Below are 13872 nucleotides of genomic sequence, written 5' to 3'. Positions count from 1 at the left end.
TTTAATTTGTTCTTTTATAATGGTTCTATCTTATCAGACTAAACCAATCGAGCACTGATCTTTAACAATCACGCTGATAATATTATACATTAATTACATAATCCGAGTATCTTAACTTCTATTAAACATGTATTTATTATTATCTATATCGTCACGTGATGTCTGGTGACTCTATTACATTATTAACGTTTATATATTGAATTGAAAAGACTAGGAACTGAAAAATATTGAATTTAGAAGATTTTTTTTTTAACTACTGGAATTAGAACATCAAACACTATGTGTATAAGAAAAAGAATTACGTGTTATTGTACATTTGTAAAATAAACAAATTCAACTTTCCAAAAAAAACAAACTTATTTAAATATTAAATTAAAAATGATTAAAAAAAGAGTACATTTCAATGAATAAAATAATTTGAAATCTTAAATTCATTCCATATTCAACAAAAAATATATATTATATTGAATGTAAAATACTATGATTTCAAAAATATGAAACTTATAAAATGTTATTATTTAATTATTGGAATTATAATATCAAACTCTATGTGTAAAAAAATAAAAATAAAATAAATAAATAATAATAATAATTATTCCAAAAAATTAAATAAAATCCGACTTTTTAATATAGAAATGATTGAATTAAACTATAAAATTAAAAAATCCAACACATAAAAAATATTTCCATGAAAAATGTCAAAGTTGCAACATTAGAAATGAATGAATTCAATATTCCGATGACCCCGTCGGCCATGTTTGTTCGCGTGACTTGACTTAGGTTAGGTAGAACTTTATTGATCCCTCACTTCCGGGTTCTTCCAGGAGGACAGTGTCTCCGACAGCAGTTCGGACGCAGGCCTGGGCAGCGAACCCGAGAGCGAAACCACCACCATCGGTTCGTTCAGCAACCAGTCCATCGATAAAGATCCATGAAAAAACCTCAACTTCCTTCTTCCTTCCTGCAGATGTTTCTCTGATCTCCAACCTCATCTTCAAGCACGTTCCCGAGGCTCGTATGGTGGAGGACCTCGGCCACGAGATCACCTACGTCCTGCCGTACCAGTCGGCCAAAGACGGCCAGTTCGTGGAGCTCTTCCACGAGCTGGACGACCGGCTCACGGACCTCGGCATCTCCAGCTACGGGATCTCGGACACAACGCTCGAAGAGGTGGGAACCAAAGAAAGAAAGAATGATAGAAAAAAAGACTCATTTTTTTACTCACGATCACGTTTTCTCTGCAGATCTTCTTGAAGGTCGCGGAGGACAGCGGCGTCGACTCGGTGGAACTCTCAGGTGAGAAAAATATTGATGTTGTCACGTGTGATATGCATCGAAAACATGTGATAATTTATCATTTTTTATTGTATAAATCAATCATTTCTAAAAGTGTCACGTTCTGTAAAGTTATCAATTTGTACTTCTATGTCTCGTTGTTGTTTACGTCTCCGTCCGTTTGTGAACTGTGCGGCGCAGCTTGATAGGCTCGGTTGCTATGGCGACGGAAGTAAAACTAACTTATGATCTAGTCAAACACTAGTGATCCAGTGAAGTAATACTAACTTATGATCTAGTCAAACACTAGTGATCCAGTGAAGTAATACTAACTTATGATCTAGTCAAACACTAGTGATCCAGTGAAGTAATACTAACTTATGATCTAGTCAAACACTAGTGATCCAGTGAAGTAATACTAACTTATGATCTAGTCAAACACTAGTGATCCAGTGAAGTAATACTAACTTATGATCTAGTCAAACACTAGTGATCCAGTGAAGTAATACTAACTTGTGATCTAGTCAAACACTAGTGATCCAGTGAAGTAATACTAACTTATGATCTAGTCAAACACTAGTGATCCAGTGAAGTAATACTAACTTATGATCTAGTCAAACACTAGTGATCCAGTGAAGTAATACTAACTTGTGATCTAGTCAAACACTAGTGATCCAGTGAAGTAATACTAACTTATGATCTAGTCAAACACTAGTGATCCAGTGAAGTAATACTAACTTATGATCTAGTCAAACACTAGTGATCCAGTGAAGTAATACTAACTTATGATCTAGTCAAACACTAGTGATCCAGTGAAGTAATACTAACTTATGATCTAGTCAAACACTAGTGATCCAGTCACTCGTCTCTTTCAACCTCCTTTGTTAAAGCAACATATTGTAAGAACTTTTCATCTCGTCTCAGTTGTTTGCTTAGAAGATCGTGAACTTCCAAACAAACCTGTCCGTCTTCACCGTATGCTAACGAGCTAAGTTGTTAGCGTCATTTATAAAGTGTTATGTGTGCATGTACAAGGATTTATTATTGATTTGGTGATATCACGACTCGCCGGCGGCTCCTCTCTGATGTCGCTCAGTTTGGGGGGAAACTGTTGCAAGTCCCGCGAGACTGAGCCTAGTTAGCGATACCTAGTTCCGTACGATATTAACCGAAACCGACTCTTCCGTCCGCAGACGGCGTCGTCCCCACCAGGAGGCGCCGCCATCACGCCTTCGGAGACCACCAGAGCTGCCTGAAGCCCTTCACGGAGGACGACTTCGACTTCAACGACTCTGAAGAGTCCCGGGAGACGGACTGGCTGAGCGGCACCGATGGGAAGGGCTCGTACCAGGTGAAGGGCTGGAGCCTGAAGAGGCAGCAGTTCGTGGCGCTGCTCTGGAAACGCTTCCTGTACGCTCGCCGCTCACGGAAGGGATTCTTCGCTCAGGTGAGTCCGTCTCTGCACAGGTGTCGGGTCGAACCTCTCGTTGAATCTTTCTTTTCTCTCGTCAGATCGTTCTTCCTGCCGTGTTCGTGTGCATCGCTCTGATCTTCAGCCTCATCGTTCCTCCCTTCGGGAAATATCCCAGTTTGGCCATGAACCCCGGCATGTATGGAGAGCAGTTCAGCTTCATCAGGCAAGATTTACTGAGACGTGATTCATAATAAGTGACTGATTTCTAGAAGGACTGACGTCCCTCGACGTACGACCTTCACCTTCTGAGTCGTACTGTTGTTTTACACACAAAACTACACATTTCAATATAACGTACGAAGCTTCAGGAACCTCAGAGCTTCTCATCCTCATTCATCACTGTATCCTCTCGTCCTCAGTCATCACTGTATCCTCTCGTCCTCAGTCATCTCTGTATCCTCTTATCCTGATTCATCACTGTATCCTCTCATCCTCAGTCATCACTGTATCCTCACGTCCCCATTAATCACTTTATCCTCTCGTCCCCATTAATCACTGTATCCTCTCGTCCCCAGTCATCAGTGTTTTGATGGTCCTCTGAACAGTTATGTTTGTTCCACAGTAATGACATCCCAGACGACGTTCACACCAACAAACTCTACGGCGCTCTGACCAGTAAACCCGGGTTCGGAACTCACTGCATGGACGGAGAAGATTTCCCGTGAGTTTTTCTTCTTAAATCAGTTTATTTCCCGGAAACACTGGTGGTTTCGTAAACGTCGGCGTCTTGGCTCTCAGGGACGCCCCCTGCACGGCGGTGGAGGGCGACTGGTCGCTGCCGCCGGTGTCGGAGCAGCTGAGGGAGGTCTTCGATCGAGGGAACTGGTCCATGGAGGATCCGTCGCCGAGCTGCGAGTGCAGCTGCGGGGGTCGCAAGAGGATGTTGCCCGAGTGTCCCGCGGGCGCCGGAGGACTTCCTCCGCCGGAGGTGTGTCACGTCGAAACACGTCCCCGATCCTGAGACAGATAACGAACCCGGTTCTCGTCCCTGCAGATGAAGATCAGCCAGACGGACACGCTGCAGAACCTGACCGGCAGGAACGTCTCCGACTATCTGGTGAAAACATACGCGCAGATCATCGGCAAGAGGTATTTTTATCAACTATTATTATTATTATTGTAATATTATGTTAATTATTGGTAACTTCTGTTTATCCGTGAAGCACTTGAAGGCAACACTTGCTGGCCACGAACAAATCAAGAGACAAAACAGTCAATAAAACGATGATAAAATAAGTTTCAAACATAGTAATAATAATAATAATAATAATAATAATAATAATAATAATAATAAAAGATAGCAGAGACAATGATTAGCTGCCTGGTTAAAAAGAGCAAAGACAAAAAGAATGTTTTAAGATTGATTTAAAAGTATAAAGTAAACGTTTGATTTCATGATCATCTTTTATTTTTATTATTATTATTATTTATAGTTTATTCATCATTTTTCTTTATGTTTATTTAAATATTATTTTTGTATTTTTTAGCATTGCATATTTTTATTATTTATTTTTATATTTTTGCTTCTTTTTTTTCTTAAATTCTACAATTTTATGTTGAAAGATAAAAAACATAAACATCATTTTTTCATAAATAAATTAAGAACAACTTGAATGTTTTTTTTCAATTATTGCTAATAATTATTATTATAATTAATAATTATTGGTACAAGAATATCAAACTCGAAAGTTTTCAAAATGATATAAGAAAAAACAACAACAAATTCAAACTTTCATTAAAGAATTCAGTTGTAAAAATGTTAAAAAATGCTTTAAAAACATTTGATTTGATCAAATCCTTCCACGAGAAACTAAGCTTTTCTTCCCCCAACAGCCTGAAGAACAAGATCTGGGTCAACGAGTTCAGGTTCGTTTTATTTCCCGGCGACTGATCGTGTTGTTCGACAAACATCTAAACCCTGAACATGTGTCGACAGATACGGAGGATTCTCTCTCGGAGCCAGAAGTTCTCAGTTCATGTCTCAGAAGGACCGAGTCGACGACGCCATCGCGCAACTGAGGCGACGCTTCCAGCTGGAGAGAGTGAGATCTTATCTCTTTTTCAATCTCTCACGAAAAAAAACACTCACTCTTTCATCTCCTCCTCCAGGGAACCGCCTCGGACCGGTTCTTCCGCAGCCTCTCCAGCTTCATCCAGGGCCTGGACAGCAAGAACAACGTCAAGGTCAGTGACGACACCTAGAGGTCGAGGGTCACCGTGTGTTTGGGTTTGTGTTGATTTTTTTTGTGCGTCCGCGGTGGTTCCAGATCTGGTTCAACAACAAGGGCTGGCACAGCATCACCTCCTTCCTCAACGTGATGAACAACGGGATCCTGCGAGCGAGTCTTCCTGCCGGGAAAGATCCGACCCGGTTCGGCATCACGGCTCACAACCACCCGCTCAACCTCACCAAGGAGCAGCTGTCGCAGGTCGCCCTGTGAGTGGATATTGAACAGTGAAAACTGACATTTTTCATTGAATTATTCTCCTTTTTTAATCATTTTTAATCTAAAATTTAAGTTCCGTTATTTGTTTTTTGAAAAGTTGAATTTGTTTTATTTTTTAAAAATTGAGTATTTTAAAACTTTATTATTATTTTCTTCTACACATACACTTTGATATTCTAATACCAGTAGGAACAAAATAAATGATCTAAATTCAGTATTTTTTCAATTCCTAGTGTTTTGAATTCAATATAAAAATGCTATAACAGACAAAACTAATCGATCACCGATCTACTCTGTGCCGTGATTGGCTGAGAGTTTGATCGAGTAGCATTTATTTATATTTATATATATATATATTTATTTATTTATTTACTTGATCAAAGCATTAAATCAAAATTTTAGAAGATGTTATTGTAAATTCTTGGAATCAGAATTTTAAACGTTTTGTTTAACAAAACAAAGATTAATAAACAGATTATTAAATTCAACTGTTTAATAAAAACACAACAAATGATGGAATTAAATGATTAAGAAGGAAAAAGTAACGTTTAAAACAAAGTTGAAACATTTGAAGTCTCATATATTCTGTTGGTATATGTATACGGAAAAACGTTGAACTTTGAACTCTGACCCCGCCCCCAGCATGACGACCTCCGTGGACGTGCTGGTGTCCATCTGCGTGATCTTCGCCATGTCCTTCGTGCCGGCCAGCTTCGTGGTCTTCCTGATCCAGGAGCGCGTCAACAAGGCCAAACACATGCACTTCATCAGCGGCGTGCAGCCGTTCCTCTACTGGCTCTCCAACTTCGTCTGGGACATGGTGCGACCTTCGACCTGCGACCTGCGACCTTCTTCGACGGCGATTGAAAAAACTCAAAGTTGTTTTTCCTCCTGGTCCTGCAGTGCAACTACATCGTTCCTGCCACGCTGGTCATCATCATCTTCATCTGCTTCCAACAAGACGCGTACGTGTCGTCCACCAACCTGCCGGTGCTCGCGCTGCTGCTGCTGCTCTACGGGTGAGTCGTCGCCACGGTTACCACGAGTCGTATAACTACGAGTATATCTTAGTTTCATTTTAATTACTCCTGTCCTTGTTCTCCTTTTGTGAGTATTTTTGTGTCTTGGAATCATTGAAAAATATTGATTAAAAATAGGAAAATGTTCATTTAACATGTGAGAATAATAGTAATAATAATAATAGAAAATAAAGATTGTTTAACTTCACAATGTTTTGCTTCTTAAATGAATTTTTTCTTTTTTTCTTCCCTATTTTTATCTTATTTCCACCCATAATATCAAGACTCTTTGTAAAACTGTAGTAAAACTCATTATGTATAATTTTGTAAAAGCTAAACTACATTTTAATTTAGGTTTAATTTAATTTTTCCCTTGTTTTTGAAAGATAGAGATAAATTGTTTTTTAATTATCCTTTTGTGAGTATTTTTGTGTCTCAGAAACATTGAAAAATATTGATTTAAAAAAATAAAAAGTTAATATAACATGTGAAAATAATTGATAGAAAATAAAGATCATCGTTTAAATTCACAATGTTTTGCTTCTTATCTTTTTAAATCTCTTTATTCTTTATTTTCTTCCCTATTTTTATTTTATTTTCACCCATAATATTAAGACTCTTTGTAAAACTGATTATGTATAAATGTGTAAAAGCTAAACTACAATTTAATTTAGTTTTAATTTAACCTTTCCCTTGTTTTTTAATTTCTCCTTTTGCGCGTGAAAATATTAAAAAGAAAAAAGAAAATAGAAATAATAGAAAAGTTGGGTGAAAAATATTTTTATTTTTCTTCCTTTGACCTTTGATTTAAATCCTATAATAACAAATGACCTCAGAGATCTTCACTCACAACTAAACTACATTTAATTTGATTTTAATTGTATGTTTTTTACTCCAAATATAACTTGTTTTACAACTGTTTATTTCTCCTTATGTGAGTATTTTTGTGTCTCAGAATCATTGAAAAATATTGATTAAAAAAGGAAAATGTTAATATAATATGTAAAAGAAAAACGAATGAATAGAAAATAAAGATGTTGTTTTAAATCAACGTTTAACTCCACAATGTTTTTTTCTCCTTTTGTGAGTATTTTTGTGTCTTGAAATACTTTCAAAACGTATAAAAAAAAACGAAAGAAAAAGAAAATGTGAATATAAACTATGAAAAGATACATTATAGAATGTTTTTATTTCTTAACATCAAGAGAAAACTACACTTTTTCATTTTTAATTTTATTAAACTTTTATATTCAGGCTCTTCAGAAAAAATGTGTTTTATTCTCATATGGAGAATAATTTTTGACTTCAAATACACCTTTTTTTTATTTCCTTTGAATATTTTAGTGACTCAAAATTGCTTGAAAAAGTATTTAAATTAAAAAATAATAGAATGAATTGTTCTTTCTTAACATCAAGGCTTTATATTTTCCTCTTTATCCACATTTGTTCCTGGAGTTCGTGAGGTTCTCTCTGGTGACTGAGCTTCTCTCCTGCAGGTGGTCCATCACTCCGCTCATGTACCCGGCCTCCTTCTTCTTCAAGATCCCCAGCACGGCCTACGTGGTCCTGACCAGCGTCAACATCCTGATCGGCATCAACGGCAGCGTCTCCACCTTCGTCCTGGAGCTGTTCGGCAGCAACGTAGGTCGACATGAAGGTCGAAGGTCGTTTCAAGTTCAAACTAACATCGGTCCTTCCAGGAGGTCGGAGGCATCAACGACATCCTGAAGAACGTGTTCCTGATCTTCCCGCACTTCTGTCTGGGCCGAGGACTCATCGACATGGTGAAGAACCAGGCCATGGCCGACGCGCTGGAGAGATTCGGTGAGAAGCCTCGACCTTGATGAAGCCTCGACCTTGATGAAGCCTCGACCTTGACGTCGCTGAAGAAGTTTGACAGATTTCTAAAGATGTTTTTCCGGATTCAGGCGAGAACCGGTTCCGCTCGCCTCTGGCCTGGGACATGGTGGGCAAGAACCTGTTCGCCATGGCCATCGAGGGCGTCATCTTCTTCTTCATCACCGTCCTCATCCAGTACCACTTCTTCTTCAAGGCCAGGTGGGTCGTCGTGGTCAGGAGCTCGAGGAAGGTCCAGGTTCTAACCCCAGGTGTGGCTCCTCAGGTCCTCCATCAGCCACCTGAAGCCCATCGGCGAGGAGGACGAGGACGTGGCCCGAGAGCGGCAGAGGATCCTGGGCGGAGGAGGACAGTCGGACATCCTGGAGCTCAGAGAACTCACCAAGATCTACAAACGCAAACAGAAACCGGCCGTGGATCGTCTGTGTGTCGGGATCCCGCCTGGAGAGGTTCGTTCACACATCTTTATTTGATTTTATTTTTCATTTATATATATTTCTATTTTTCATTTATATATAATTGTTATTTATTTTATTTATTTTATTTATTTTTAATTTATATATATTTCTAATTTTCATTTATATATAATTTTTATCTATTTTATTTTATTTTTAATTTATATATATTTATATTTTTCATTTATATATTATTTTTTATTTATTTTATTTTTTATTTATATATATTTCTATTTTATTTTTATTTTTATTTTATTTTTATTTATATATATTTTTCTTTTATTTATCATTTTTTATTTATTTAATTTTATGGGGATATTGAAGGAACTGTTAAAACTTTTGTTAAAATGTCGTTTATTTTAAACATTTGATCATTTTTGATTATGTTCTTTACAATAGTAGAATAAAAAATATACTATATAAATATAATATATAAATATAACTATTATATTCTAATTACAATTATTCAAAAAAAATTTACATTTATTTGAATAATAATGTCGTTATATATATACATATTTTATCATTATTATTTTTAAAATAATTTAACTCAATCATTTCTATATTGAAAAGTAAACATTTTTTTAATTCAAATTTTATTTTATAGTAGTTGAATAAAAAACATATATTTTACAAATAGTTTGATACATTAATTCCAATTATTCAAAAATACATTTTCTAAACTGTTTGTTTTTTTATTCATAACATTTAAAATGTTGAAAACTTTTAAGCCTTGAATTGCCTTTAAATAATTAAATAATTAATATATTAAAACGTTAAACATATTTTTATTGACTCATTAAATTCAATAAAGTTTATATTTAATGTTTTTTTTAAGATTTAATATAAAAATAATTGTTAAAAAATAATTATTAATTTAATTTCAAACATAGTGTTTGATCAAATAATTCAAAGGATTAAAAAATTAATTTGATAAATTTTATATATTTTCATTTATTGGCTTTTAAATTCAATAGAATCACGAGACGACAGTCGCTCGTCATCGATTGGTTTTGTCTGGCGTCACTTTTATAGCAACTTTTATACTGAATTTAAATGTAAACTAATTAAAGAATATTCAATTTAGACAATTTATTTTTAAATTATTTTAATTAACATCAAACTCTATGTGTAAAAATGCAAAAAATAAAAACATTTCAAATTCAAAATTCAAAATTGAAACATTTGAATCATGAATATTGTGACATCACTGTCAAACATCTACTCCTAGCATGCTAACTAGCATAATGCTAACTAGCATACTAGCATAATGCCAACTAGCATACTAGCATAATGCTAACTAGCATACTAGCACAATGCCAACTAGCATAGTAGCATAATGCTAACTAGCATACTAGCACAATGCCAACTAGCATAGTAGCATAATGCTAACTAGCATACTAGCACAATGCCAACTAGCATAGTAGCATAATGATAACTAGCATACTAGCACAATGCCAACTAGCATAGTAGCATAATGATAACTAGCATACTAGCACAATGCTAACTAGCGTACTAGCATAAACTCTACTAACACGGTCGCCATCTTCGCAGTGCTTCGGTCTGCTGGGAGTGAACGGCGCTGGTAAGACGAGCACCTTCAAGATGCTGACCGGAGACTCCATGGTGACCAGCGGTGAAGCGTATCTGGCCGGCAAGAGGTAAAAAAAAAACTCCAGACCCCTGGAGGACGTTAGCGTGGGATGTTCTGACATCACATCCTGTCGCCCGCAGCGTGAACACGGAGATCGACGAGGTTCACCAGAACATGGGCTACTGCCCGCAGTTCGACGCCATCAACGACCTGCTGACCGGCCGCGAGCACCTGGAGTTCTACGCCATCCTGAGGGGCGTGCCCGAGAAGGAAGTGTGCGAGGTAAGCTAACGCTAGCGTAGCTTTCGTGAAACGCCTCCAGGGGACCCCGTGACCGACCTCGTGTCGTGGCAGGTGGCGGAGTGGGGCATCAGGAAGCTGGGTCTGGTCAAGTACGTGGATAAAGCCGCCGGGAGCTACAGTGGAGGAAACATGAGGAAACTGTCCACGGCCATCGCGCTCATCGGAGGACCGCCCGTCGTCTTCCTGGTCAGTGGCTTCAACACGAGATCGTGAACGTTAGCGTGACGTTCATGGAACTAGTGACACATCAGATTATTGATGAGACTAACATCGGTCTGTTGATGAACTATATAAATATTTATTCAGCCTTCTGTTGTCTCTGGGTCAATGTGACCCGAAGGTCCATGACGACCTCCATCACTGCGTATGTATTTATGGAAGCGAGGAAGGTCATTGACCTTTGACCGTGAGACAACACAAGGGATACCACAAATACATTTGTATTCGGGCCTCTGAGACAAAACAAGGGATACCACAAACATATTTGTTTTCAGGCCTTCGGGTCAACTTGACCCAGAGACAACACAAGGGATACCACAAATTCATTTGTTTTGCTGCCTTTGGTTCACCTTGACCCAAAGACAACACAAGGGATACCACAAACTCATTTGTTTTGCTGCCTTTGGTTCACCTTGACCCAAAGACAACACAAGGGATACCACAAACTCATTTGTTTTGCTGCCTTTGGTTCACCTTGACCCAGAGACAACACAAGGGATACCACAAACTCATTTGTTTTGCTGCCTTTGGTTCACCTTGACCCAAAGACAACACAAGGGATACCACAAACTCATTTGTTTTGCTGCCTTTGGTTCACCTTGACCCAAAGACAACACAAGGGATACCACAAACTCATTTGTTTTGCTGCCTTTGGTTCACCTTGACCCAAAGACAACACAAGGGATACCACAAACTCATTTGTTTTGCTGCCTTTGGTTCACCTTGACCCAAAGACAACACAAGGGATACCACAAACTCATTTGTTTTGCTGCCTTTGGTTCACCTTGACCCAAAGACAACACAAGGGATACCACATACTCATTTGTTTTGTTTTCGTCCCCTCAGGACGAGCCGACGACGGGGATGGATCCTAAAGCCAGACGCGCTCTATGGAACGCGATACTGAGCATCGTCAAGGAGGGGCGCTCTGTCGTCCTCACGTCTCACAGGTTCGTGAGTTTAGTTACTTGTATATTTAATAATTACAATCATTAAAAAATAAATTTGATAAATTCTATTTATTTCCATTTATGGATTTTTAAATACAACAGAATCACGAGACGACAGTCGCTCGTCATCGCTTGGTTTTGTCTGGCGTCACTTTTATAGCAACATTTTATACTGAATTACAACTATTTATTGTTGAATTATTGGAATTATAAGATCAAACTAAAATGTCATTGATTCTGAAATAAATGTATTTTTTAAATCAACTTCCTGTTTAGAAATGACTCAATTCAAAGTTTTTTTAATCAACTTCCTGTTTAAAAATAACTTAATTCAATGTTTTAATCAACTTCCTGTTTAGAAACGACTTCATTCAATGTTTTTAATCAACTTCCTGTTTAGAAACAACTTAATTCAATGTTTTAATCAACTTCCTGTTTAGAAACGACTTCATTCAATGTTTTTAATCAACTTCCTGTTTAGAAACGACTTCATTCAATGTTTTAATCAACTTCCTGTTTAGAAACTACTTCATTCAATGTTTTTAATCAACTTCCTGTTTATAAACGACTTAATTCCATGTTTTTAATCAACTTCCTGTTTATAAACGACTTAATTCCATGTTTTTAATCAACTTCCTGTTTAGAAACGACTTCATTCAATGTTTTTAATCAACTTCCTGTTTAGAAACGACTTCATTCAATGTTTTAATCAACTTCCTGTTTATAAACGACTTAATTCAATGTTTTTAATCAACTTCCTGTTTATAAACGACTTAATTCCATGTTTTTAATCAACTTCCTGTTTATAAACGACTTAATTCAATGTTTTTAATCAACTTCCTGTTTATAAACGACTTAATTCCATGTTTTTAATCAACTTCCTGTTTATAAACGACTTAATTCCATGTTTTTAATCAACTTCCTGTTTAATAACGACTTAATTCAATGTTTTAAATCAACTTCCTGTTTATAAACGACTTAATTCCATGTTGTTAGTCAACTTCCTGTTTATAAACTACTTAATTCACTGTTTTTAATCAACTTCCTGTTTATAAACGACTTAATTCAATGTTTTTAATCAACTTCCTGTTTATAAACGACTTAATTCCATGTTGTTAATCAACTTCCTGTTTATAAACGACTTAATTCCATGTTGTTAATCAACTTCCTGTTTATAAACGACTTAATTCCATGTTGTTAATCAACTTCCTGTCTGTGCAGCATGGAGGAATGCGAGGCTCTCTGCACCAGGATGGCCATCATGGTCAACGGCAGGTTCCGGTGCCTCGGCAGTGTGCAGCACCTGAAGAACCGGTTCGGGGACGGGTACACCATCATCCTGAGGGTGGCCGGGCCGGACCCGGACCTGCAGCCGGTGGTGGACTTCATCGAGCAGGAGCTCCCGGGCAGCACCTTGAAGGAGAAACATCGTAACATGCTGCAGTACCAGCTGCCGTCCTCGCTCACCTCGCTCGCCCGCATCTTCTCGCTGCTGTCCACCAACAAAGACTCGCTCCGCATCGAGGACTACTCTGTGTCCCAGACCACCCTGGACCAGGTCCGTGGTCTTCACTCTTCAAGTTCAATATCATCTTCAAAAATATCGTTTTTGTATTTTATGTGTTTTAATTCATAGTATTTTAAATTCAATATATAAAAGTATAATACAGTCACCAGACATTACTAACAGATCACGAGCTACTGGATCAAACTTCCAGCCAATCACATGACTCACAGACGATCACATGACTCACAGTCGATCACATGACTCACAGACGATCACATGACTCACAGACGATCACATGACTCACAGACGATCACATGACTCACAGACGATCACATGACTCACAGACGATCACATGACTCACAGACGATCACATGACTCACAGACGATCACATGACTCACAGTCGATCACATGACTCACAGACGATCACATGACTCACAGACGATCACATGACTCACAGACGATCACATGACTCACAGACGATCACATGACTCACAGACGATCACATGACTCACAGACGATCACATGACTCACAGTCGATCACATGACTCACAGACGATCACATGACTCACAGACGATCACATGACTCACAGACGATCACATGACTCACAGACGATCACATGACTCACAGACGATCACATGACTCACAGACGATCACATGACTCACAGACGATCACATGACTCACAGACGATCACATGACTCACAGACGATCACATGACTCACAGACGATCACATGACTCACAGACGATCACATGACTCACAGACGATCACAT

The 13872-nt window shown here is 37.9% G+C and overlaps 1 protein-coding gene across 1 annotated transcript in view; it reads left to right on the top strand.

The window, feature by feature from the left end:
* The window catches only part of LOC148089984 (phospholipid-transporting ATPase ABCA1-like), a 48723-nt gene that overhangs the window by 30951 nt on the left and 3900 nt on the right, over positions 1-13872 (top strand). The window contains exons 24-46 of the mRNA XM_087811080.1: positions 825-897; positions 968-1170; positions 1245-1296; positions 2469-2722; positions 2788-2912; positions 3312-3410; positions 3488-3677; positions 3744-3838; positions 4583-4615; positions 4686-4791; positions 4859-4933; positions 5017-5186; positions 5839-6016; positions 6100-6215; positions 7712-7856; positions 7916-8039; positions 8144-8273; positions 8338-8521; positions 10082-10188; positions 10262-10403; positions 10476-10610; positions 11490-11593; positions 12815-13151. Of these exons, the coding sequence (XP_087667206.1) occupies positions 825-897; positions 968-1170; positions 1245-1296; positions 2469-2722; positions 2788-2912; positions 3312-3410; positions 3488-3677; positions 3744-3838; positions 4583-4615; positions 4686-4791; positions 4859-4933; positions 5017-5186; positions 5839-6016; positions 6100-6215; positions 7712-7856; positions 7916-8039; positions 8144-8273; positions 8338-8521; positions 10082-10188; positions 10262-10403; positions 10476-10610; positions 11490-11593; positions 12815-13151 (3177 nt within the window). The remainder of the gene's footprint in view (positions 1-824; positions 898-967; positions 1171-1244; positions 1297-2468; positions 2723-2787; positions 2913-3311; positions 3411-3487; positions 3678-3743; positions 3839-4582; positions 4616-4685; positions 4792-4858; positions 4934-5016; positions 5187-5838; positions 6017-6099; positions 6216-7711; positions 7857-7915; positions 8040-8143; positions 8274-8337; positions 8522-10081; positions 10189-10261; positions 10404-10475; positions 10611-11489; positions 11594-12814; positions 13152-13872) is intronic.

The sequence above is a fragment of the Callionymus lyra genome, chromosome 1 (genome assembly GCF_982586985.1).
Source record: "Callionymus lyra chromosome 1, fCalLyr1.hap1.1, whole genome shotgun sequence".
Lineage (NCBI taxonomy): Eukaryota > Metazoa > Chordata > Actinopteri > Syngnathiformes > Callionymidae > Callionymus > Callionymus lyra.
The sequence above is the reverse complement of the archived record's forward strand: the minus strand, read 5'-3'. Positions and strand labels throughout refer to the sequence as shown.